The sequence below is a fragment of the Amphiprion ocellaris genome, chromosome 20, assembly GCF_022539595.1.
Source record: "Amphiprion ocellaris isolate individual 3 ecotype Okinawa chromosome 20, ASM2253959v1, whole genome shotgun sequence".
In the NCBI taxonomy this organism is placed as follows: domain Eukaryota; kingdom Metazoa; phylum Chordata; class Actinopteri; family Pomacentridae; genus Amphiprion; species Amphiprion ocellaris.
In genome coordinates, this window is record NC_072785.1 from 7,993,093 (window position 1) to 8,016,942 (window position 23,850).

A 23,850-nucleotide genomic window follows, 5' to 3' on the forward strand; every position below is an offset into this window, starting at 1 on the left:
TTGTTTTGTTTAGGGTTGACCCATTTTAGATAAACAAAACATCAATAACGCTTTCCTCAGCAAATACGCAGCCGCACGTGCACGCACGCGCACACACACACACACACACACACACACACCCGTTCCTTCTCCCAACTCTGCGAGAGGAAGTCAGCGAGGGTGTTTGAAGTGTGTTTGATCAAACAGAGAGTATGCAGCACCACTAGCGGATGCCACAGCCTATACTCCTCACTGCACCCAGAGACAGCCATACACGCCTCCTGTCAATTTTCTCTTTTTCCTCCATCTCTCACGGTTCTTCTCTTCATTTTCATCTCAGTTTTCCCCCTCTCCCCTCTGTCCATCCTTTCCCCTATGATTCTCCATTCCTCTCTCTTCCTATTTTTAATTTTTTTTTTTTTTTTTTTTACACGGATTGATTTGAAACATTTTCATGCTAATTGCCTCAACAAATCACATAGTAATTGCTTCAGACACTAATCTCATTAAGATACACAGCTGACAGCCTTTTTTTTTTTGGAACTTTATTTCATTGGGACCCACTCTTTTCTCGTCTTATTTCATAACACATCCTTATCTCCAAAAAATCAGGAGGCTCCTCAGAGCCATATTCCTTGTTATGCAGACATAATTCACCCAGTGTGCAAAAACTATAAATATATCCGTTACTATCTCGACTTCCCTTCCTTCCTTTCTCTGCCTTCCACCTGCGGCTCGGGATGATTGGTGCCACAGCATGCCTCGTGTCACCCACTTGTGTCCACGCATCCACAGTTGGGAAATAATAATAAAAAAAAATGCAGACAGTCACAGCTTCTGCAGAAATTCTTGTTTGTTCAGCGGCTGAGGAATGCACGTGCTTCCCGTCCAACAGCTATGAAGGACGTCAACAAAAAAGCTTGGTGGAGAACAGAGCCCTCCTGCAGCCCCTTCAGTAATCAGAGATGAGAGTAGGTGGGAGAGGAGGGAGCAAAAAAAAAGGGGGGGGAAGCCGAGAGAAGAGGGGCCCAGCAGTTGCCTCAGAACTACACAAGAGGCGAGGAAAATTTGCCAGCCTTTGATTAGGCTCTTCAAACCGGTGTAAGGATCTTTTTTTCTACTGAAGCCAACGTACTTACACACTCCTGAGCCACACCTAAACACCCACAGAAAATGGGCAAAGAAGTACAGAGACACAAAACCACACACATGCACACAGTTGGCAGGCAGGCACGAGCTCAAAATATGAGGGGAAAAAAAGAGCTGGACACAAAAGAAGAAATGAGCTATCTCCCCATCATTTGTGACATAACACCTCTCTGCAGCGGTGCGTGTGAGTTAGAGGTGACGCTTCGAAGAATGAAGCAATCTCATCAGCCGAGAATCTCCTCATTTTCTATTTCCATCAGAAGAAAAGAACACAACTGCCAAAAAGGAAACTAATAATGTCCTCACATCTCCTCTCTCCTTCTTCATTTCCCATGGAGAGGTAACAGAGAGGAGAGAAGAAGAATCTTAATGGAGTGCTCTGAATATTTTCTTACAAGCCTCCACATGAGAAAGAGAAAGAGAAAGAGGGGAGGACTGGGGGAGTTATGGGAGATTTGGGGGGAGATGGGTGAGTAGAAGAAGTCTTAAAATTGGGCAACAGGAGGGAGCGAACAGCGCAGACGAGGTGACTCACTGTGATGCTTTCATCTTTGTCATAACTGGATCTCGAAAACCATTTCTGATCATACTGTCTTTGAGATCATCATCATCATGTCTGTTCAGTATCATCTTCACGCTGTCAACAACTTAGCCATCATCATAATCATCATTCTGGTGCAATCACCATGAAGCATCATCTCCACCAGCATCAGTGTAATCAGTACTGTTAGCATCATCATCATTAGCAGAACTTTCCCATGAAAATCACTTTTAGGATTTATTTTTATCCTCTTTTCCAACACCTGAGGCAAAAGAATGCGATCAGCACCATTTCTTTGTCTGTTTGCCAGCAAGTTCCCAGCAGAACCACAAAATTTCACAAGGCTCAGCGGAGTGGGAAGAGCCCCAAAATTTTGGTGCAGATCCAGTCCGCTTTCGCTAAAATTCTTCAATAGGTCATTGCCTTTGGCGGAGGATGTGCTCTCCGAGTGCCCTTTGAGTTTTCATCGATTGTTTACATGTGCTCCAGGGTCCCAATTGTAAGCCTCGTCCTGGTTTTGATCAGATTCAGGATATTCATTCATTCAACTTTTATTTAAATCTTGAGGAATCATTGAGGGCATGACCTTATTTACAGTGATGTCAAGGGTACAGCCAACAGAAGAACAAGGCAACAATCAATGAGACAACCAAGAAGGAACACAGTTAAAAACAGCTAAATTCAGAAACAGTGCAGGCTGTGATCATGGGATTAAATTGACTAATGGGTAAAGCTGCTCCAAGTTTCAATGCTTGCTCCAAAATGTTCCAAGTTTGTGCAGAAGAAAAGCTAAAAGCAGGTTTACAGATTGTAGTGTGAGGATGTGGGACTTCAAACATTAGCCAATCACTTATACGAGTTGAATAATGGTTTTGGGACCACTTTAACAAGGAAATAATCGTTTACAGCACTTTGACATTCAGGTCCTTATAAATAAACAGAAGCCAGTGTCTCTATCACCTAACTACTAAGGATGGTCAGCCAACATTTTTGTACGATGAACAATGATGAGTGGCATAGTTGTCACAAGAACTAAATCGGAGGGCTGAGTGGTAAACTGGATCCAGTTTCTGTAGATGACATCACATTGATCTAGAATGGACAGGAACTCCGCAGAACTCTGGAAAAGCAGCTCTGTTTCTATAGAAATACCCAATTTTCTTCCAATGTATCCATATGAAATTTAAATGTAAGTTTTTGAGCAAAACGGATGCCTAAATATTTGTATCCAGAAAGTCTCTCAATGCTCTGCAAAGTGTGTGCAAACTTCCTTCAAGGATTCTCTTGAGTGGAGCCTGTATTTGGTTTTGTTTGCCTTGATGACAAGTTTTAACTAAAAAAAAAGTTCATCTTACAGTTGGTCAAAAGCTTGTTGCAGGATTTGAACAGCTGACAGAAACAATGTCATCTGCATACAAGTGGGGAGAACAGTTTGTCATAGTGGATGTGATATTATTGATATAAATTATAAAGAGGAGAGGACCCAGAATTGAACCTTGTGGGACTCCTTTTGACGGAGGTAAAAATGTTGCCGATGAGACAAATAATTGTGGAACCATTTACATGACTCATAATCAAAACCACCGTCATGTAATCTATCAGTGTATTCTGGTGTTTTTATGGAGCACAGACAAATCTAGTTATTCCAAATATACGTGATAAATATGAGCTTCCAAGTTACTAAATACTTTGTGCTGTTTGTGCACGGGTTGGTGGTATTCACAACATAAACTAATTGTAATCCGACATTCCTGCTGCAATGAATAAAGTGCATTCGAGCTGTAGTTGAAGTAAAGCACTTTCTTGAATGACTTTCATTCAGTTTTCTAGTTTGGTGATGAAAGTCTACTTTGAATTTGAAGTTACACTTCGTCCCTTTACACTGACTAGTTTTGGGGAAGGTGTGAAAATGAGTTTTACTCCTCTGACATTCAAATTTTCTGGAACTCAACTGAAGTTTTTTTGAACAGGATTACAGAGTAAAGAAAAGGACAGAACTGAAGAAGTGGTGTAACAAATCATGTTTTACATATTATGACTGGGTAAAACAAAGATGGAAAAATTGGAAGTTTCCACAAAATCAAGTTACAGCAATGCAGACTGTTTATTTGAGAGGAATCAAAGGTTTTAAGTACATATCAGATAAACCAGTGGCATTATTACTACTTGCTAATCTAATTTGGTTAAACTGAATTCAGGTGTGCGTTCCCAACTGAAGCAATTCATTTAAGGTGGTCCAACAATTCTCTTTTTTAAGTATGTTAGTTTAACCTTTAATATATTTGACTGTGGCTATTAAAAATGGGGCCACTTGTGAATAGCGGGTCAGCAGCAGCATTAAATTCCAACATAGTGCCTCTGATTTGTCTTTTCCACCTTTTTTTCCCCCAGCAGTGCGAGAAGAGAGAAACAAGAAATATGAAGCCTGTCCTCTACTTTGAAGGATGTCAGGCTGTCACTGCCAAGGCGTAAGACAAGGGAGCGGTGGATGAAGATGCTCAGCTGTGAGATGTGTAGGAAAGGATTGTCATGATAGCGTTGTGTCACCTCGAGAGGAGAGAAAATTTAGGGAGCCCTTTTATCAGCGGTGTGAAGGTTGCGCTGTTCATGAGATGAGAGGAAGTAACAGTGTAAACAACAGTTTCAGTGTTACTGATGAAAGTGGCCATAGTTGGGGAGATATTTCTTGGTTTGTTTGTCTAACGTCACTTGGTTGAAGCCAGAAAGAAACCAGGATAAGATGTATACATGGAACAGTTCCCTAATTTTTCTTACTCGAGCTAGCAGAGTCGGGTTTTTGAAAACCAGGATAAGGGCTCATCCAACTGTCTGAATTCGAGACATGATATTCATAGGCACAAAAATACTTCAAAACCCCCATCGTATCCAGGATATTTAAATCTATGGAAGCACAGTTATTGCATATTTTCATTAATGTTTTCCTCACACCACCATCATCACACACAGTGTTTTCTTTATGATCATCAACACCATCTCTGCTGTCACCATCATCATCATCATGTCCATCACTGTTTATCATCACAACTCATTCGTCGCTTTCAGCTTTTTTTTTTTAATCCTTTCCCTTTCCACCATCCTGCTCCTTTGACTCATCCTCCAGTGAAATCATTATTATAGTCAAGAATATCTACATCAGCATCCAAGCCGACATCAGTAGAGCCCATAAAGAGCCCGTTTGAGCAGGCAGTCAGGAAACAAGCAATAAAAATCATTGCAGACTCTCAACATCCCCTCAGGGTGCCAAAGTGCAAATCAAACCGCTTCCATCATGGTGCTTTACTCCGATACCAAAGACTACTGCATTAGACCATAGCAACATATACACAAGCATTTAGAAATCTATACGTTCTAAATAGTTTGTGTGCCTATGACATTATGTTTCTTTAATGCCTCTATGTAAAGCAACATACTATAGTTTCCACTCTGGGATAATAAAGTTTAGTAGATTGAACAACATAGCTGTGATCATCATCATTTTAATTCTGTTTTCATAACACCATTACAATCACTGTAACAATCAATATTACTCACATTAGTGTCAATGACATCAATTTTACTGTTGTTAATAATACAGCTATAATCTTTTATCATTTTGCACCATTTTTACCTCAGTCTACCTCATTGCTGTCATTATCAGCATTCTCATACTAATCGTTATGATCATCAATATACATTCTAACCAGTGCTGTCATTATAGACATCAATATCATCTCTAACAGCATCAGCATCAATCCAGATTTTTAAATCGAAACAACTCATCTTAATCAGCAGCGGCTTTATTACCATGCCATGATAATCACGTTATTTCCGATTATTTTCACCTTTATGGCAAGGATGAACGATTTTGGGGGGAAAATAACGATTTCGCTCCCAGATTTTGTGATTCGATTTGCATGATAATCTCTTAAAAGTCAAGCTTCAGTTAAATATTCTCAGCGTAATAGATTTAAAACATGTGAATGAGCCTTACCACAAGAGACACCATCAAAAGCACAATGGCATGAATTCATAAAACAATCAACACAACAGTTTAAACAGTTTAAGTGTGGCTATTAAATACTGACATAGCATGCATGAATGGACAAGCAGTAAACAATCCCTGAAAGTTTCAATCTGCTCGAATTATAGCATTAGTCTCATTATTTAATAGCCATACATTGCATATCCTAAACACCAGTGTTTGTGATTTGCTAACTGCATCAATCAATTAGGATATCATTGATTTTTCAGGGTTTTGTCTTCACCACGAAAACTACCACTATCCAGTGTAATCCCTATGATCATTATCTACATATCCAAGGTAGCCATTATCCCTGCTGCCACCATCATATCATCATTTTAAAAATACTTTTCTCCTCCATCCCTCTCATCTTCCTCATCACTATGATACCAGTGCAATCACCGGATCATTCTGATTTACATTAGGTCTGATATTAATGGATCATTCATATCCTGCCTATTAGCATCAATGTCATCGTCATTATAATTGTTTTCTACAGCACAGCCATCCGCCATCATCATCATCATTATTATCCTCATCCTCATTATCTTTAGCGTAGCAGTGCGATCGCTGTTATGAAAATAGAGTTTCTGTATGCATCATCATAATAATCATCAAGTATCTCTGTTGGCATTTATGTGTTCATTTTTTTTAACTCCAAACAACTCAGAGATCAGCATCAACAAATCATGCCATGATAATAACTTTCATCTTCTTTAAAAAAAAAAAATCATTTTCACGTTCATATTCTCATCTACCTTATCATCAGTGCCAGCTTCATCATCACTATCTTTATCATGCCAGTGGAACCAGTGTGACTTTAATATCATCTCTATCAGCACCAATGTAAACATCAAAGTCTCTTCTTCAATATAGCTACTGTTATCATCTTATCCTACTATTTATTTTTCTAATGATACGTTTATCGTTTGACAGAAGATACTGCACATTTTCTAGAGGCACAGTAAAAATGTGTGGGAAAAACGCAATAAAATACATATATTCATTATGATATGCATTTAATGTTTCATATAAGATTAATTGCATGTAAAATATTAAAATTTATGTCTGTAGTTTTTTATTTTTTCTTCATTTGATCAGAATTAAAAAATATATACACACACGCATTATAATTACATTTTTTTATGGTATATATTTATTATAAAATAAATAAATAAACAAATAAAAGCTTCACAATTAAATACAATTAAATAAAGAAAAAAATCAATGCTCACATAGTATATAATAATAATAATAATAATGATAATAATAAAGAAAAAAAGAGTTAAATAAATATTTCTTTATAAATTAGTTAAATAAAGAAAAAATATATACACAGATAGATAGATAGATAGATAGATAGATAGATAGATAGATAGATAGATAGATAGATAGATAGATAGATAGATAGATAGATAGATAGATAGATAGATAGATAGATAGACAAAATTTTACATGTAATGAATTTTGTATAAAACCTAAAATATATATCATAACTATTACTGTTTTTACTGTCTATTGTAATTATTAGTGTCAAAAGCCAGTTTTTTGCCCTGGTAAGACAACACAGTTTTAATCTATTCTCATCTTCCAAATCGCCATTACAATCATGACCATCATCATTACATCATTATTAACATTAATATAATCAACATCAAATGAAAACGTTAACTGTGCCCATCATCGCCGCTGTCATCACCCTAATTTTCTTCATCAAAATCTTAATCACTACCGCTATGTTCCCCGCTGTTTTCATTATCCTTTCCATCATCTTCATAAACATCATTAGCATTATCACCATGATCAACGCTGATTTTATTTGTGTAAATAAACACCAAATAGTATTTTTGTAGTTACGATTCTGGGGGTTTGACAGACTGGTGGAGAGAACACTATTTGGTAAATTCTAAACGTAGAATTTCATCTAACGGCATTTTAAATTAATCTACAAGGAAAATAAACAAGCAGCTAGAATAATGAGAGTACAATTGTGGTGTAGAGAGGCTCTGAAAATAGTTGCGCCTGCATGATTTTTTGGAGATCCTCCCCTCAGCCTGGTGGTTTTAAAATGCAGATGGCCAAAAACAACCTTTTGCAAAAGGTCTTTCGTCCCTGGGGCTGTCCCTGCTGCATTATAGGAAATGGATGTTTACCTGTCCTGAATCTGTAATGTATTAGCTATAGAGTTTTAATTTATGTGTTTACCGGGTCTGAGATGAGACTCGAGACAAATTTCCGGCCCGGATTAGACAATGATGACGGACGTTATCATCAACTCCTCCGTTGTCATCCTGATCCGTATGCTCATCATCGCTAATGCACATCGGTATCACCTTCATCATATCGGAGCGATCAATATCATCAGCGCGGTCATGATCACCTGCTCTCATCCGCTCTGTCTGGAGGCAGATCAGATTAGTGGCTGATTTTCTAATATATAGCCCTCCGAGTCTTGCTTGGAATTTGCTCAGGATTAGACCTGAGGTGAGGATTATTCTGCAGGTCAGATGGAATATTACTGCAGTCAAAAAGCTAAACCAGCAGGCGGCATAAATACAGACACCTCGGAGAGCCGTATAGGAATCAGAGGGCCGACTTAGTTAGCAACCTCAGCAGCACCGAGCGGAATTAAGCAGCGACAAAAATCACAAGTGTGCTGCAGCATCTGTTGGCTTCAGCCATATTATACCCCATTAGCATAGTGTAAAATGAGGGCCTTGTTTACAGTGGCCCCATTCTGGATGAAACGAAGGTAGTGGGGCGTCCATACTTGGCTGGGAACTAGACATTTTTTCCCTGCCTTGTCTGATGGATTACGATGCAAATGACTCACTCGCTCCTTCTTTTGTTTGACTTTCCACTCCTACTGTTTGAAAATCTACCGGGGATATATTTGGACGGAGATGAAAAACTAGTTTTCATTACTGCTGCAACACACACGTGCACGTACACACTCGCGCAAACTCAAGCCAACTGTCTCGTGATGCTTTTCTCTAGTCTGACAAGGAGGAAAATAACCCCATTGACGAGGAATGCACAGTCCAAACATTTTAAAAGATGGACTCGGTTGCCAAATAGATTTTTTTAAAAAACCATCTCGCCGATTATGAACTTGAAAGCTGTCAAGGTCAACTCTTACAGTTTAGGCTCACCTGCTATGATGCCAAGTGGAAAACAGGGAGGAGAAGCAGCGCTCAGACCCCCAAAACACATCTTCCCTTCGACTGTTTTAAATGGAAACTTTCTCATTCTAAAAGCTGTGTGCCCCAGAGGGCACCTTTAACATTGGGTGAGGCACCATGCTAAAGGCCAGTGTTTTCCCTGTAATACCAGCCCCTCGACGCTCACCTGCTGAGACCATCCAACCATGTGCTTATGGTTGCTTTCTCCCTCCGACTACACTGCTGTACGTTTGCTGGAGAAGCAATCTTTCTTTTCCTGCAGTTTTCCACCATTTTTTCCCCAGATCCTTCCTCTGCATCTCTTTGATTCTCCTGCCCTTCACTACCACCAACTCACATCTTGCTTCTTCTTTACTCAACTTTTTGTCCTTCTTCATATTCATGCTCCGAGTGTCCCTAATCCTTCAAGCAGATCTCTCTCACTTTTTTGTCTTTTTTTTTGTCTCTCAGGGCTGGTCCGAGGCGTAGTCAGACAGCAGTGTATGTGTTATTATCAGCCTCCAACTGGTCTATATGAAGACAGAGCAGAAGTCCCATCAGAGTATCAGGCAGACAGAACTGAAAGAGTTCTATTCTTTCGCTCGGCTAACACAATCAGCACAACCAGCCGGGACCTGAGGAAAAGTATTAGAGGGGAGCGGAAACAAGGATGGAGCACGAATGACAATGCCTATTGTTTGCGATGTATTCAGTGCAGTCTGGCATCTTTCACATTCTAGGCTAGTGTCTCCCCATTCTGTCCTCCTTTATTCATGCGTTCATTCTTTCATCCTGTCTGCTGGCCCTCTCCCATCTTTTTTAAGGACCCTCGGCTCTCCGACTTTCTCTACCTCCTGACTCGAACACTTTCGCTCTCTCTTCATTAAAACAACAACTCCAGGGATATCCCCGGGTTGTTTCGGAGCACTTACATCATCATCACCATCACTGCCACAGTCATTATCATCAACAAACCTCATTAGCGGAAGGTAGCAACAGAAGCAGCAGCACTGCAGCGCGGTATCCTTACTCATTCTTTCAACCTGCTCCTCTGCATGAACAATCAAACGCGGGGGGAAGTTAAGTAAACATTTCGTATCGCATTACCGATTCAGTGCCATGCTGCAGACACACTAAACAGATCATTACACTCCTATGGGCAGATCAAATGATGATGATATTTTCCAGCGTGCGCTCACTTGCGGGGCAGGATTGAAGATCTGAAAAAGAGCACCTTTCTGTGAAAAATGCATGGCAGAGGTCAGGTTTCATTTGCTCTGGGGGAAGATTTTTTTTTTTTTTTGATGAAATCTACTTTAAAAAAGAAGTCATTTCTCAGACAAGGATTAGGATTCTAAGCCACTACCTTAATAACAGAAAGAATAAAATCCTTAATCCTGAAGTGAAGGCAAGATATCGCCGCCACAGAGAAATAAAATAGAGATATTTCTCAATGTAGTGCTGATTTTCACTTCTAATTGTTTCATGCACTGACAGCAGACTGTATGACACGAGTGCCAACGCAAATCAGCACAGGGAGAACGGGTTGCCATAGGCTCCCAGTGAAGAGGTGCTCACAGCAAGTGTCAGAAATGACAGGAAAATAGCAGAAATGGAAGGCATTATTAACCAAATCTAAAGGTTATATAACCAGTTTACCAGGCATAACACAAGCCACAGGCATTAGTAATTCATGTGCTGTTCAAATTTAAAATACACAAAACACCAAAAATACTTTAAATTAGGAGACACGGATGTGACGATATCTAAATATGATGATGATAAACTCCAAGGAGATAAAACGGCTCAATAATTAATATTCAACAAATCTCGTGGCTTTTTTTTGTTCAGTGATTAACTGTTTTTCCTATGAAATGACAAAAAATACTAATAAATACAGCCATCATTCTTCCCTAGAACATCTTCCAACAGGTTCTCTGTCAGCAGACTTTGGCTCTCGCAGCAGAAAAAAAGCAAAGGTGTAATTAATCACATTAATGATGCTGGTTCAGGGAGCCAGTGTTCACGGTGAGCCGAGCGCTGGAACACCTGAGTGAAATGCATCCATCATTAATATGATCAGCCACACCGGTCTTCAACTACTGCTTGTTTTCTTTATCAGGAGATGAAGATGTTCACTTTTCAATTATGTAACATGGAGAAAAAAATCTGTTTATTATATTAGAGAAGCAGGAATCGATAAATGTTTTTTTAACTGCCCAACACTTTGGTCTTGACTGAAATAGTGCACCTAGTTTTTAATGGATTGCCATGAAATTCTGACATTCATGGATGAATCCTATCGACTTTGGTGATTCATTTACTTTAAAAGATAAAATACCTCTAAGACTAATGACATTCCTATCAGCCTGAGCAGTACACAGTGTGTAGCCAAGTGGCAACCTCCAAGACTGAAAAATAAAACCAATGCAGAAGTTGCAAAAGCTGCAATTCCTCAAATGGCCACTTGGAGCATCTTCCAAAAGCGAGTTCCCCATAGATCGTCCATGTTAAAGTGCTCAACTTTAAAGCAGGAATAAACATGTTCACAGCCTGGTGCAAAAAGCTGTTTTGGTCTCTATAGCTATTTTTAGTGTTCATGAAAACTGTATGGGTGCATTTTTACATAACTCACCCATTTAAATTGTATTAGAGTTAGCTAGCTCACAGGGCAGTCTTTGGCACAAAAATATTTAGCAAAGCCTGCCTCACATTCAACTCTTTTCCACTTCTCGGATCAGCCAAAAGCTTTGATTATATTACCTTGGGGATATGCACATAGACAGCTATGGGCATCATGGAAACATGGCATAGTTGCTGCAAACTGCAAACTTTAGGAGGCTAATGGATGCCTGTGGAGGGGTCAGCGCAGATTTTTGTGGATTTGGATAGATCATGCAGACCCTCGTGGACCATGCATACTCATGGACGCTAAAACTGTACTTGTCACCTGTCCAAAAGGGCTTTTGTTTTTTGTTTTTGTTTGTACATGTGAAAGCTTGTGTTGCTTCCCAGCTTTGGATGCTTAATGGGCATATGACTAGGCAGTGTCATGATAGATAACTGACAGATGCTCCCCAACAGGAAACCAATGCAGGCTACACTTTCACACAACTGCCCAAGCAATAAAAAAGCATTGAAAAAGTGCTTCAACCAGGGGCTGTCTGCTTCTGGATTTCAAATGAGACCAACATGGTGGCTCATTAGCAAACTTTTTTATATATCACCAAAGAATAAGCAGTACAGCTGCTGAATCTGTCTTCATTTTAGATCGACAATCGTTAGTTTGAAAGTTTTTGAGAGTTTCTAGACGTGACGAAGAGCAGCTAGATTGCCCTGAGTTACGGAAACTAGCCTCCATATGCGCTTTTTGCTAATGAGGTGTAGCCAAAGTGCCATCTCGTCTCTTGAAATGCATCGTGACACTACCATGTTGCAATCAATGGCTGCTTGCATAGACAATTAGTGGGAAGCGTGGAAATGACGAATTCTGTGGACACCTACCACGACACTGGCGTTACTGAAAGCCAGAAAGTGCCATGGTGGTGTTGGCCAGAGACACACCAATTTTTAGGAAATGTATAGTTGATGTGAAGCTTTTGTGCAAATTAGCACATTAAAGTGTTAGCATACTGCTATGCTAAAACAAGATGGTGACCGCCTACTAATTTTGGCATTGAAAGCATATCAGCATGCTGTGCCAACATCAAAAATACTTGTGTGCGGCTATTGTGATGTGTCTTCGCTCCTTTCAGAAGTGTCAAATCCTTTCACTGTATGTTTTCTTTCCCCAGATTATTAAAACAGAAAAAATATATATATTTCTATTCAACAGACACAAAATAACACCCGTGTCATTGAAAATCACACCTTCATCCTGAGACTAACTGCTCTGGTAGCAAACATTTAACATCAGCAGACACACTGTTCCACTCCAACGCCCCTGAATATTTAGATGACCTCCTCCTGCCAATCACTGTATTGAATGTGCTGATGACTAAGATCTGCTACACTAGATCTTGTTATGTAACTGTGTCTCTCCTGCTGAGCTGGGAGAAATAAGCTGTGAGGTAGGAGCCCTGACTTTAATTACTCCAAGTGTCACTTTTAGCTGGAGCAATGAGGGTATGGATTCCACAGATGACTCTCCAGGCAGGTTTTCTCTGCACATGAACCATAGCAGTGCTGACATTTCCAACAAGCACACACACACACACACACACACACACACACGCAGCCTTGTGTGTATAGGATGTCATGTAGGTCACGGCAAGAACATGGGACCTGATGTAGTGCAGCTTGATGTATAGAAAGACTTTCCCCAAGGCGGTGTGGACAGTGCAGGGTCCTGTACAAGAAAAACATGCAAACCACATCCCAACTGGGGATGTTAGCCAGGGAGGGGAGGGGAGAGGAGGGAGAGAAGTCGTGATACAAGACAGAGGAGATAAGAGAGAGTAGAAGATGAGAGCTTCATAGGGAGACACAAAGACAGAGGGGAAGAAAGGAGGGAAAAGATGGAGGGAAAGAGAGGTGGAGGAGTGTGTGGCGGTGGTGGTGGCAGTGGAAGATGGATTTAACCCAAGGGCAGGTTTGAGTCTGACAAACTGTCAGTAACTGAGCGGGGGTGACTACAAGTCTACATGTAAATTGGATGCAAATCTTTGTGTGTGTCTGTATGTGTGTGGTACGGCTAAGGAAGTGCTAGTGACTACACATATCACTGGGCGCCACAGGGGACACGACGGAAAGACAGTGTGTGTGGGTTTAGTGGGTTTATGTGCAAGGACTGGTGTGTTAGCCATGCACGCATTTGAAACTTTCCTTGTGCAGTATATATATATATATATATATATATATATATATATATATATATATATATATATATATATATATATATATATATATATATGTGTGTGTGTATGTGAGTGCATATAAGACACTTCTTCCTCAAAGGCTGTGTGGGTGCTTGTGTTTATGTGTGTGTGTGTGTGTGTGTGTGTGTGTGTGTGTGTGTGTGTGTGTGTGTGTGTGTGTGCGTGTCTCCAAGGAGACAGATTCTGTCCCATAGAATGAGTGTGTCGTCAACCATCAGCGCTTCTCACTGACACGGAGTTCCTCAAAGACACAGAGATGAAGAGAGAGGAGAGAGGAGAGAACAAAGAAGAGAAGGAAAAGAAAGTCTTTTGAAGGATAAACCATGGAATTAGATAAGGTGCTCCTTCTGGACCATTGAGCCGATGTATGTGTGAGTCTGAGTGTGTGGAGGAGAGCCCATTGCTCTGAGCACATTAGCTGCTTGGGGTGAACAAAGCCCCTCACCTGCAAGCTTTATAATGTGGGCCTGGGAGCCAGAAAAGGGGGGTTTCATGTTTGTGTATTTGCACGTGCACGCCCGTGTGCAAGCAAAAAGGATGGGTTTCGACTGAATACAGAACCAATCTGTGTGCATGCGTGTCCCATATCTAGCTTTCACTGACTGTATGTGCGTGGGTGTGTGTGCAATGAGTAAATAGAAAAATGGGGGCTGCCTAACCTTGTATTCAATGGACAGCCATTCTGCTGATTGTGTGTGTGAATTTGTGACCTAAATCTTGCTGCCACTGGTGGTGCATACGTGTGTGTTCCTCATGTATTCCTTCCTGCATGTGCCATAAATCCCTTTATGTGGGTCTGGGAGATTTCCAGATGCTTGCTCTAATGTTGCTGTATTGTCGTGATAATTTGTGCCACGGTACTTTGTTGCCGTGCACCAATCTCATCACAACAGGGGGGGGGGATGGACAACACTCTGCTGCTCCCCCGCCATGACCAAAAGTGGCCGGAGCTGTTTGAATTGGATTATCTCATACATTTTCTATTATCCAGCAGGACCTTGAAAGAGATAGGGCCTCTGCTGAGAGTCGGAGCAATGGATTTTTTAAAGGGTTTGGCCAATTTGTAGCGTGCCTCCTCTCTCAAGCAGGAACATTTGTTTAACTCGTTTTATTTATCTTGACTTATCCAGGTTAGTCTCGTTGAGATCAAGGCGCTCCTGAACAGACCAGGCCAATATTACTGGCAGCACAATTAATTAGCAAGTGGAAAAACAATTAAAAAGTCTCGTTGTGGATGGTGATTAATCTCAGAGAAGCGTGAGAGGGAAAAGTAGAGCAAGAGTGAAGTAAACAGAGAGGAAGAAGACAACCATTCATTGAAACAAGTAAAAAAGACAGACCTATTAGTGGGAAAAGGATGTAAGAACAGTTTCCTTCATGGCCACAAGGGAATTTTAAGGGTCAGTTGACCCAAATAACATAAAATGTTCTGCTTTTAGTGGTGTTTTTCCATGCAGTCTTTTATGAAACTTCGATAATTCCTCCAGCATGATTGAGACAAACAGAAATTCATATTACGAAAAAGTTTACACAGGGACAACTGCACAGTAACAGCAACATTTTTTGCTCTGTATATCCACGTCCTTGTCTCTGCTGTCAAATTTTGGGAATGCAATTTTTTCCAATCATCTCAGCACTGCAGATTAAATTAACCCAATTCTATTTTAGATCTAAACAGACATGAAACCCAAACTATCTCCAAGGATAGATGCACAAAACCAATGCCAAAAGTAGACTGTATCATAATTTAGACGAACTTGTGCTAAATATGATAGTCAGAAGGGAATATGTACTACAACGCAACAAGTTTGACATAAATTTCTACTGCTAACATGACAGCTATTAGACTTTTTGCAAAGTTAAGTCACACTGCCTGCTCTTCACATCACAAACCTCCACAGACTCATTTCTGCAACAGAAACAACCACACACAACATATATTATCACCTTTGATACAATAGTCCAACATGCACAGTCTTGTTTTTGGTCTCCAGCTCCCCAAGGAAGCATCTGGCTGTTTAGCTGCTAAATGCTCCAACACTCACATCACTTTGTCTGTCTGCTGTTAGATGCTGGATGAGTGTTTTTTTTTTTTACTAAAAGCAGCTGCTGCAGCAGAATAGTACACTGAAAAGACATTACACTGCATTCAATGTACCTCAGAAGTAGCAAGCCAAACCTGGAAATTATGTAATTTTTCTCCTTTGATGCACAAAGTTGGGAGAACAAAAGTCATAGCTGCCTCTAGGTTTGCTTTGCTGCTTTTCTACAAGCAACAAATGCTCATCAACAGTCATATAGCTAACTAAAGAAACAGACAAGCTATAAAGGTGTAAAAGGAATATTGGGTAAAATTTTACACATTCAGACAAAAAAAATCCATTAATATTAGAGATGCTGTATTTATATACCATTTACTGTGTATGCTTTTATATTGGAGAATGATGAAAAATACACAAGTCATGGCTAAGAAACTTTACCAGAGTTAATAAATTACCATTTTCTTTGGTTTTTTCTTGTCAAAGAATCTCAATTTCTATCAAACGCATCAATAATTCAAATAAATACATCAATATATTTTGTTTATCTATATATGTTGAACTGGTTACATTTCTGGGACTCTGAATGGGAGCAACTGTAATGTAAGCAATTTCCCCTCGGGGAGCAATAAAGTATTTCTAATGTTGATAAAAACAGTCAAGTTGTTGGCTGCAAAACCAAAATGAAAAATGCTTCATAGAGACGCTAAGAAGCTGTCAAATGCATGCAGTCCTGTATTCCAGTGTTAATATACTAGTAATAATAGTAGATTTACAGTTTAAGCTTGGCATTTCAGATGAGGCTTAAATGGGATTCTGCTTCATGGATTAATCAGGTAATTGCTAATGACACAGAAAACATCCATGTAACCAAGAGAAATCACATTTACTGCACTGAGGCGCTCCAAGCAGTAAAACGAGCAGGTAGAAACTGAAGACAGACTGCAGTAATTTGTCACTTACTGCACAGAAAGTTAATGCTGCACTTCAGACTGATTATCAGTTGCGCAAATTCCAAGTCAATACATGTGACCTTGGAGAGAGCAACCTTTTCAAGCCGGGTTTAGCTGTGAGCAAACTTTTGATGAACACAAGAAGAGGCGACACACTATGCAGGCTGCGCGCTTGATGTTGTGTGATCAATTAAGACGCACAGCTGTTCATTTTCCCAGCTGTTTGTGTCATTTCACTGCCTCAGACAATAGCTGCTGTTTGGATGTGATGCATCACTTTTGCATTTGGGCTGAGCTTCTCATCAGTTACTGGTGACTAAATCATCCAGTGTGTTAACAGGTGACAAGGAAGACCTTTTACAAACACCGGCGCTGGGATCTGACTTCATCTGTGAGATATTCAAGTACAGCAAATGTATCATACAAAGAAAATTAATTGTAAGTTCTATTTTGAATCTATTTAAACCGAATCATGCTACAGTGTGAGTGCAGTTTCTGGGTTTAGCAGGGGAGAGCACAGAGATTTTAAGGGGCTCTAACTCTAAAAAGTTACCCCCCACCTCCCTAACTGGTAAGGTATAAAATATCATAACTGTGGATTCTGGGTTAAAATCACTACTTCGACCACGTGCAATAATCCTCTCCAATAAAAACCTAAAAGAATCAGAGGACTTCCATTTCTAAAAAAAATGCTTTATCAATATTCATTGATGAAACAATACTAACACATGCAGAGAACTGGTGCATAAAAATTCAGTAGGATGCAGGAATTTCATTGTTTGACACTTGAAATTTAATTACAGTTTGAAGATGTAAATTGCTCAAAATTTTAGACCCTAAGGAGATTTTATAAACTGTGCACTGTTAGTGAAAATTACACCACTGTTGCAGCTATAACTTCCTGAAAATCTAATTAAGCAGCAATAAGATTTAACATTTATCAGTTTGTTTGTAAAAATGTGTTTCCGTTGACAATCATACGGTTTCAACATTGCGCAATAGTGCCTCATTTAATTTCTTGTTACAGACAGCAGAAGCTACAGTATGTAAAACATTCAAACTTTAAGGGAAACATCTTTAAACCCAAAAAGTGAAAACCACAGGAATCAAACCTCAAGCATGAATTCTAGATGAAAATTTTAATGCAGATTCAGAGGATTTGGAAATGTAATGTGCTTCACTTCCACAGATTCCATCTTTCTCTTTATCTCACTTTTATAGAAACCGTATTTCATTTGCCATTACCAGCCTTATATCCTTGTCTGGTGCGTCTCCCTCTCTGTGGTCTGAAGCTTCATCTTAAACTGAACGATCGGAATCAAGAAAATCAATCTCCAAAGCATTTTCCTTTCTAAATTGCTTGGGAACAGTATAACTACTATTTAAAACCCGCTCAATTCTGAACGTGGGACTGAAGGATCAACTTTCATCTCTTACTGCAAAAAAAAAAAAAATGCTCCAAGACAACTGAACACATTAGTGTGGTCATCTAAACTCTCACGGATGTGATGCTGAAAGTAGTTTGGCTCAATGATTCCTGGTGAAGCCAAAAAAATACACTGACTACATCTAGTTTTGCATGAAAAAAAACACAATCTACAATACAGACCAAACACACAATGTCATATCAGATTTAAAAATCTGATTTCCTGGCCCTACTATCCCATATTTAACAACACTGAGAAGACACAGTTTACTTTAACACAAGACTCTCCAATTGTTCTCTGCAATGAAGCTTTAAGTGGTACTTTAACATTAGACAGAAGATGAAACTCTCACAGTAACATGCACAAATAAAATATACAGAATGTTTATAATGCTTCACCTGCTGGTTGTCTGGATCCACCTCTGCAAAGCCCCTCAGCTTTTTTCATACAACTGTCAGTATGTCAGTCAGCTAGCTCTCAAAGACTGGGTAACAGGACGGCATAACATAAGTAATATTGCACAACATGATGCTCAGAGCTCTCACACAATGTCAATAATACCACATTTAAATGCAACAGGAGGAAGGGCTTGACTTTTTTTTTCTTTTTACAGCTCTGGGCTGCTCCACAGAGGTCTAACTTGCACATTTTTCCATTGGCAACTGAATTTACGTTTCAAAAAACCCCACAAAAGTGGTAAAGATCTTCCACACGAAAGTACACGAGGATCACAAATTTCGCTTTGAGCTTATTTTATGCAATAATACTCAAATCCAATAACAAAACCACTCTGTTTTTTGTAAAGGGAACTACAGTGATGCTAACTACCAGCTTGGCTGACAAAACACATCATCCTCGCAGCCTTCTATGCAGCCACAACAGCACAAATAAAACATTTCTTCCCCCCCAGAGCTGCAGCTCAAGCAAAGTCAACAACTTTTACTCAGCACTGTGCGCATGGTTGGGGTTTAGTACATGGTTTGAGGAACACTCCTGCCTTGAAGAACATGCTAGATGAAGGTACTTTCAGCAGGATCCCCTCATTTCCTACATCTCTTCACTTCCTGGTTTCTCTCTGGCATGTGATCAAGTTATCCAATCAAGACTTAGGAGGGCAACAGGTAAAAATGTGGAAAAACAACACAGTTACGCTCATATTTGGGCCTTATAAATATATGTAGATGCCATTTCTCTGCAGAATTACTAACTTTTGATGAAGATTTTTTTTAATTTTACTGCAATATTTCTGTGCCTTTACATTCGTCAGATTTTGAATGTAGGACTTCTACTTGTAATGGAGTGATTTTATATTTTTATATTGATTCAGGATGTGAATTTGCCAAGTAGTTCCAATCACCTTCATGCGCAAATCTTTACGTTTCTTTACCTTTTTGATTATCTGATTGTCTGCTCTTGTTTCTTCTGCCTGAGCACAATCTTACTGGTACCAGTTGCCAAAAAATTTGTCAATAAAACTCGAGTTCTGAAAAAAAACTGACATAAATATAAAAATAGAATTCTCCCATAAATTTTACATGAGCAGGGATTATTTTAGTGTCTGTATCTTCAGCTCTTTTCGAGTCTCTCATAAAACTCGCTGTAATCCTCCAAGTTTAGAAAACAGAATCGGCTTTAGATTGAAGCTGAGGGATGAATGCTGTCGGTGGACGGCCTTTTTAAAGTGCAGTGGGACATACCTGGGCAGGAAAAAAAGCGCAGCATGAGCAGCGACAGTGGCAGGAGTGTAACAAGGAGGAACCAACCTCACCAGGGCTCCAGAGTTTAGATTCATTGCTTTAGCAGCAATGCATTTTTGATGTCACCCCCTCTTTCTTTTTTTTCCTGCTCCAACTTCTCCTGTGCGACCCTGACGGAATAACAGCGCCCCAGCAACCGTCCATATAGCTTAAATTTACCCTGTGTGACGTTTGCAATGTGTAGGTGTGTGAGGGGGAGTGTGTGTTTGCGAGAAAGAAGGCAGCACAGAGTGAGATGAAAAAGAAAGACAGAAAGGGAGAAGGAGACATCGAGAAAGGGAGAAAATGTTCCCCCTGCCTGTTAAATATTTGAGGAGCCTTCTGTGGAACAGTGATGCAGTCAGAGACAGGCCTGTTAGCTCTCTCTCTCTGTATGGATGTGTGTGTGTGTTTGGCTGTTGCAGAGAGAGAGAGAGAGAGTTTGGACTAATTCAGCCGTGAGCGAGTGAGAGGGAGCACTTTCACTGTTTATTTATCTACCTGGGAGAAAGAAGGAAAGGGAGGAGGAGGAGGAGGAGAGTAGATGAAGAGGATGGAGGGTTGAGGGGGGGAGAAAGAGGGAGAAAGAGAGAGAGTGAGAGTGAGGCTGGCCAGGTTGTCACAAACCATTAGACAGACGGACCTAGTGTGCTCTGCCCCATGTCAATGAGAAGAGAGGCCCGGCCAAAGACAAGCCGCGTTTGTGTGTTTTTGTGTGTCTTAATGCCTCCTTGTGTGTGTTTATTTATGCATGTGGCTTTTTTCACGCATAGAGAAATAATGTGGGATTGTGTCGACTGGCACAAGACCCTGAAATTAGCTGAGAGGAAGGTTGAAAGCAAAGAGTGTGTGTGTGTGTGAGAGAGAAAGGAGTAAATCTCTAGACACTGATGAGAAGAGGAGGCAGGATGCCCTTATTGTTTAAGACAAAGAAGCTCCCCATCCCACAGAATTAAATATCCAGCAGTGAGTGTGCATGCACAGACACACACTTCCATTCGCCCCTGTGTGTGTATAAAGGAGTGTGTGTGTGTGTCATTGCAAAAACATTAATATTGCAGTTTGCAGTCAAAACACCACTAAAACATTCATTCAGACTGATGTGGTCAGACATGAAACACAGATCTGTGCACTTCCTTCCACATTTCAAGGTTCGGTTGCATCCTGGTGTTTCAGGTTATTTTGAGAGACTAGATAAACAATGTTTCATACACACACACACACATTTTCAGGCCCAGAACTCCCACTTAAACTCACTTGGGGTTGGAGCTGTTCCAGTAAACAGCGTGTCTGTCAAATATGATCTTCTCCTCTGCCCACACGGACACCCAGGACAGGATGGTCAGCACCACCACCTCCATCACACACCTCTGCCCGAGCTGGCACAACATCATAGACATCCAGGGGAGGGGAGGAGAGTCTTTCTTTCAAACTGTGATCAGGCTTTCAGTGCGCCGCTGCTGCCGCTGCAGAAATCCTCTCTAGATCATCAATGTCCGTCTGCGCGTCTTTGGACAAATCGGCTCGGAGGTTCATGGATCGTTAACTGCGCTTGATGCTCGAAGTTCCAACAAGTCCAGAGGTGTTTCAAGTCATGCTGAATGTTTGAAATTCACTCTCAAACTTCGTCAGTCGCGAAAAAACATCACATGTTATTTACAAACGCGTCGTCGGCGGGATGCTGCCAGTGCGTCTCCTCTGCAAGGTCCGAAACTTTTCTCCCATTACGCGCCGCCACCTGGATTAGATCCCGTCTGTCTCTCCAGAGGAAATGAAGAATTAATCACACTCCGAATTCACCCGAGGTTTGTAATTCTGTCTGCGATATCGTGGCTCATCTGCACACACAAGACAACGTCAAAATCGGCCGTCATATTTGTTTCCCCCAGATTTGTCCTGGCTTTGTTCCGCTTCCTTCCACAGCGAAAATCTCCTCAAATACAAACAGAACTGCGTCCACTTGACCTTTTTGTTTTCTGTGATTGCTATTCAATGAAAATACATCCCAGACAGCATAACGCGCTCCTTTTTTCCCCCGTTATTTTCTGCTCAAACTTAACGCGCAATAACAACTGCGAGACTGGAGCATCTTCCTCCTGCTCCTCACAGCAGCCACGAAGCTCTTCACAGCATCTCAACTTGGTGATCCCTCCGCTGCCACTGGGCTCCGATCCAATGTGACTCCTGGTTTGTGCGCCTTTCACTTTTCTTTTTTTTTCCTTTCTGTGCGTCAACGCGCGTCCGGCCGCAGCCACAAGGAGCCGCCGTCGATGCTGATGCTGATGATCGCAGCTTCAGTCCCCAACATTGCTCACAAACGCGCAACCTGCACCTATGGCGGCAACATCACTCACCGGCAACCCTGATTCAGTGGAAGTAAACCCCCTCCCTCCTCATCCTCATCCTCCCCAACCCACCTCTCCCTCTCTCTCTCTCTCTCCTCTGCGCGGGCGGGGTCTGGAAGCCGTGCCGTGCCGCGCTCCGCTCTCTGGGGACTCGAGGCTGGCTGACTCACTGGTACACAACCGTGGACGTATAGAAAAGTCACCTAAACAGTTTAATCGAGCGAGTTATCTGACTTTTTGTGTACGATTCCCCCTCCAAAATTGATGTACTGTGGTGCGCCAGACAGAACTCAGTCTCTGCGCTTTTGTTCCATCCGCCATCTGTTTGACTGAAGGCTGTTTATTCTCATCGCATCTGGGCATGTAAGGCGCCCGTGAAGTTCACTATCTGTTTGAAAGCTGCGGCCCTGATGGATGGGGGCTCGGGGAGGGAGAGTGAGAAAGAGGGCGTCTGATGGATCGCTGGAACAGTGGAGTCATTTTCCATCAGTGTCCATTAGGCCCAAATGGCAAGCGGAGGCAGCACCGAGTCTAAAACCCTGTGAGCCATAAACCTCCAGATAGCCGTGCGTGTCTGACAGAGCGCTGCCACCCCTGTTGCCTCTGGCCTCCTCTGCACAAAACATATCCATCTTAGGTGTTTTAGTCTGGGAGGGGCTCCTAAAGGAGGAGGGCCCGTATTGTACACTTGCTCCCCTGCTTTTGTGTCAATATCTTGTGCAGAATGAGCTCCAGTGAGGATCAATCCGCTCTCCACAAGATGAGGATTGATTCGGGGGTGGGGTGGGGGTGGGGGTGGATTATTTGCATACAAAATGAGAAGACAGAAACAGGATTTACACAAGCAAGTAAAAGGCTTTCCTGCAACTGTTGCCCTTCAATAGGCCGTGTCATCATCTTAAACCCAACCGTTTCTCCAGCTCCATCTTTCACATCCTTTATGCAAAGTGGCCTACTTTTTTTTGCTGTTGTTGCTCTGCCCTGCTCTGCCTGCAAAGTAATGCCTGTAATTTTTGGCTGGTGCGAATTCAGACAGGGAGAGAACCCATACACCCCCCATAACCCAAATACAGCTGCAGGTTGTCCGCCCTCCGTGGATGAATTATTCAACATCTGTCTGAGGTTTGCATATGTAAACAGGTGGATAGTCTCCTGATGGCTTTTTTAAGGGGAAGCCACTATGGAGCGAAGACATCCTTCACCCTCGGACTTCTTTTTCCCCCATCTGCTGTGTCACTCTGAAAGTGAATCTAAAGCTCATGTAAGCCCGCGCAGACTAAACAGCATCGGGTGGATTCGGATATGAAGGCCTCTTAAGTGATCCTAAATCTAAAAGAATGTGGGTCAGAGAGTCAGCGTATGGGATGCATGGCTCCTTAAAAGGGTGTTAAATCCCAGAATTTATAGCCATCTGAGTGTGTGATTGCGCTGCACTTTAACTCTCATATGAGAAACATAAATTACAGGCGCATGAATGATCTCCCAGAGTTTAAACTAAAACCAGATGAATGCATGTTTTTGCAAGGTGTTGACTCACAATTCACATTCGGCCAACTTTCGAGCCCCGCACGAGACTTTCAGCTTTTTCTCAGGGATTGAACTTGTCACAAATTATACACAGA

At 41.1% G+C, this 23,850-nt stretch overlaps 1 protein-coding gene across 2 annotated transcripts in view; it reads right to left on the reverse strand.

The window, feature by feature from the left end:
- Positions 1–22,274, reverse strand: part of efna2a (ephrin-A2a) — a 92,142-nt gene extending 69,868 nt beyond the window's left edge. The window contains exon 1 of one of the 2 annotated variants that reach the window (XM_023272356.3): positions 21,141–22,274. In XM_023272356.3, coding sequence (XP_023128124.1) covers positions 21,141–21,283 — 143 coding nt within the window. In that variant the 5' untranslated portion in view covers positions 21,284–22,274. The remainder of the gene's footprint in view (positions 1–21,140) is intronic. The other variant, XM_055006175.1, reaches the window with a different exon arrangement.
- Positions 22,275–23,850: the final 1,576 nt, after the last annotated feature.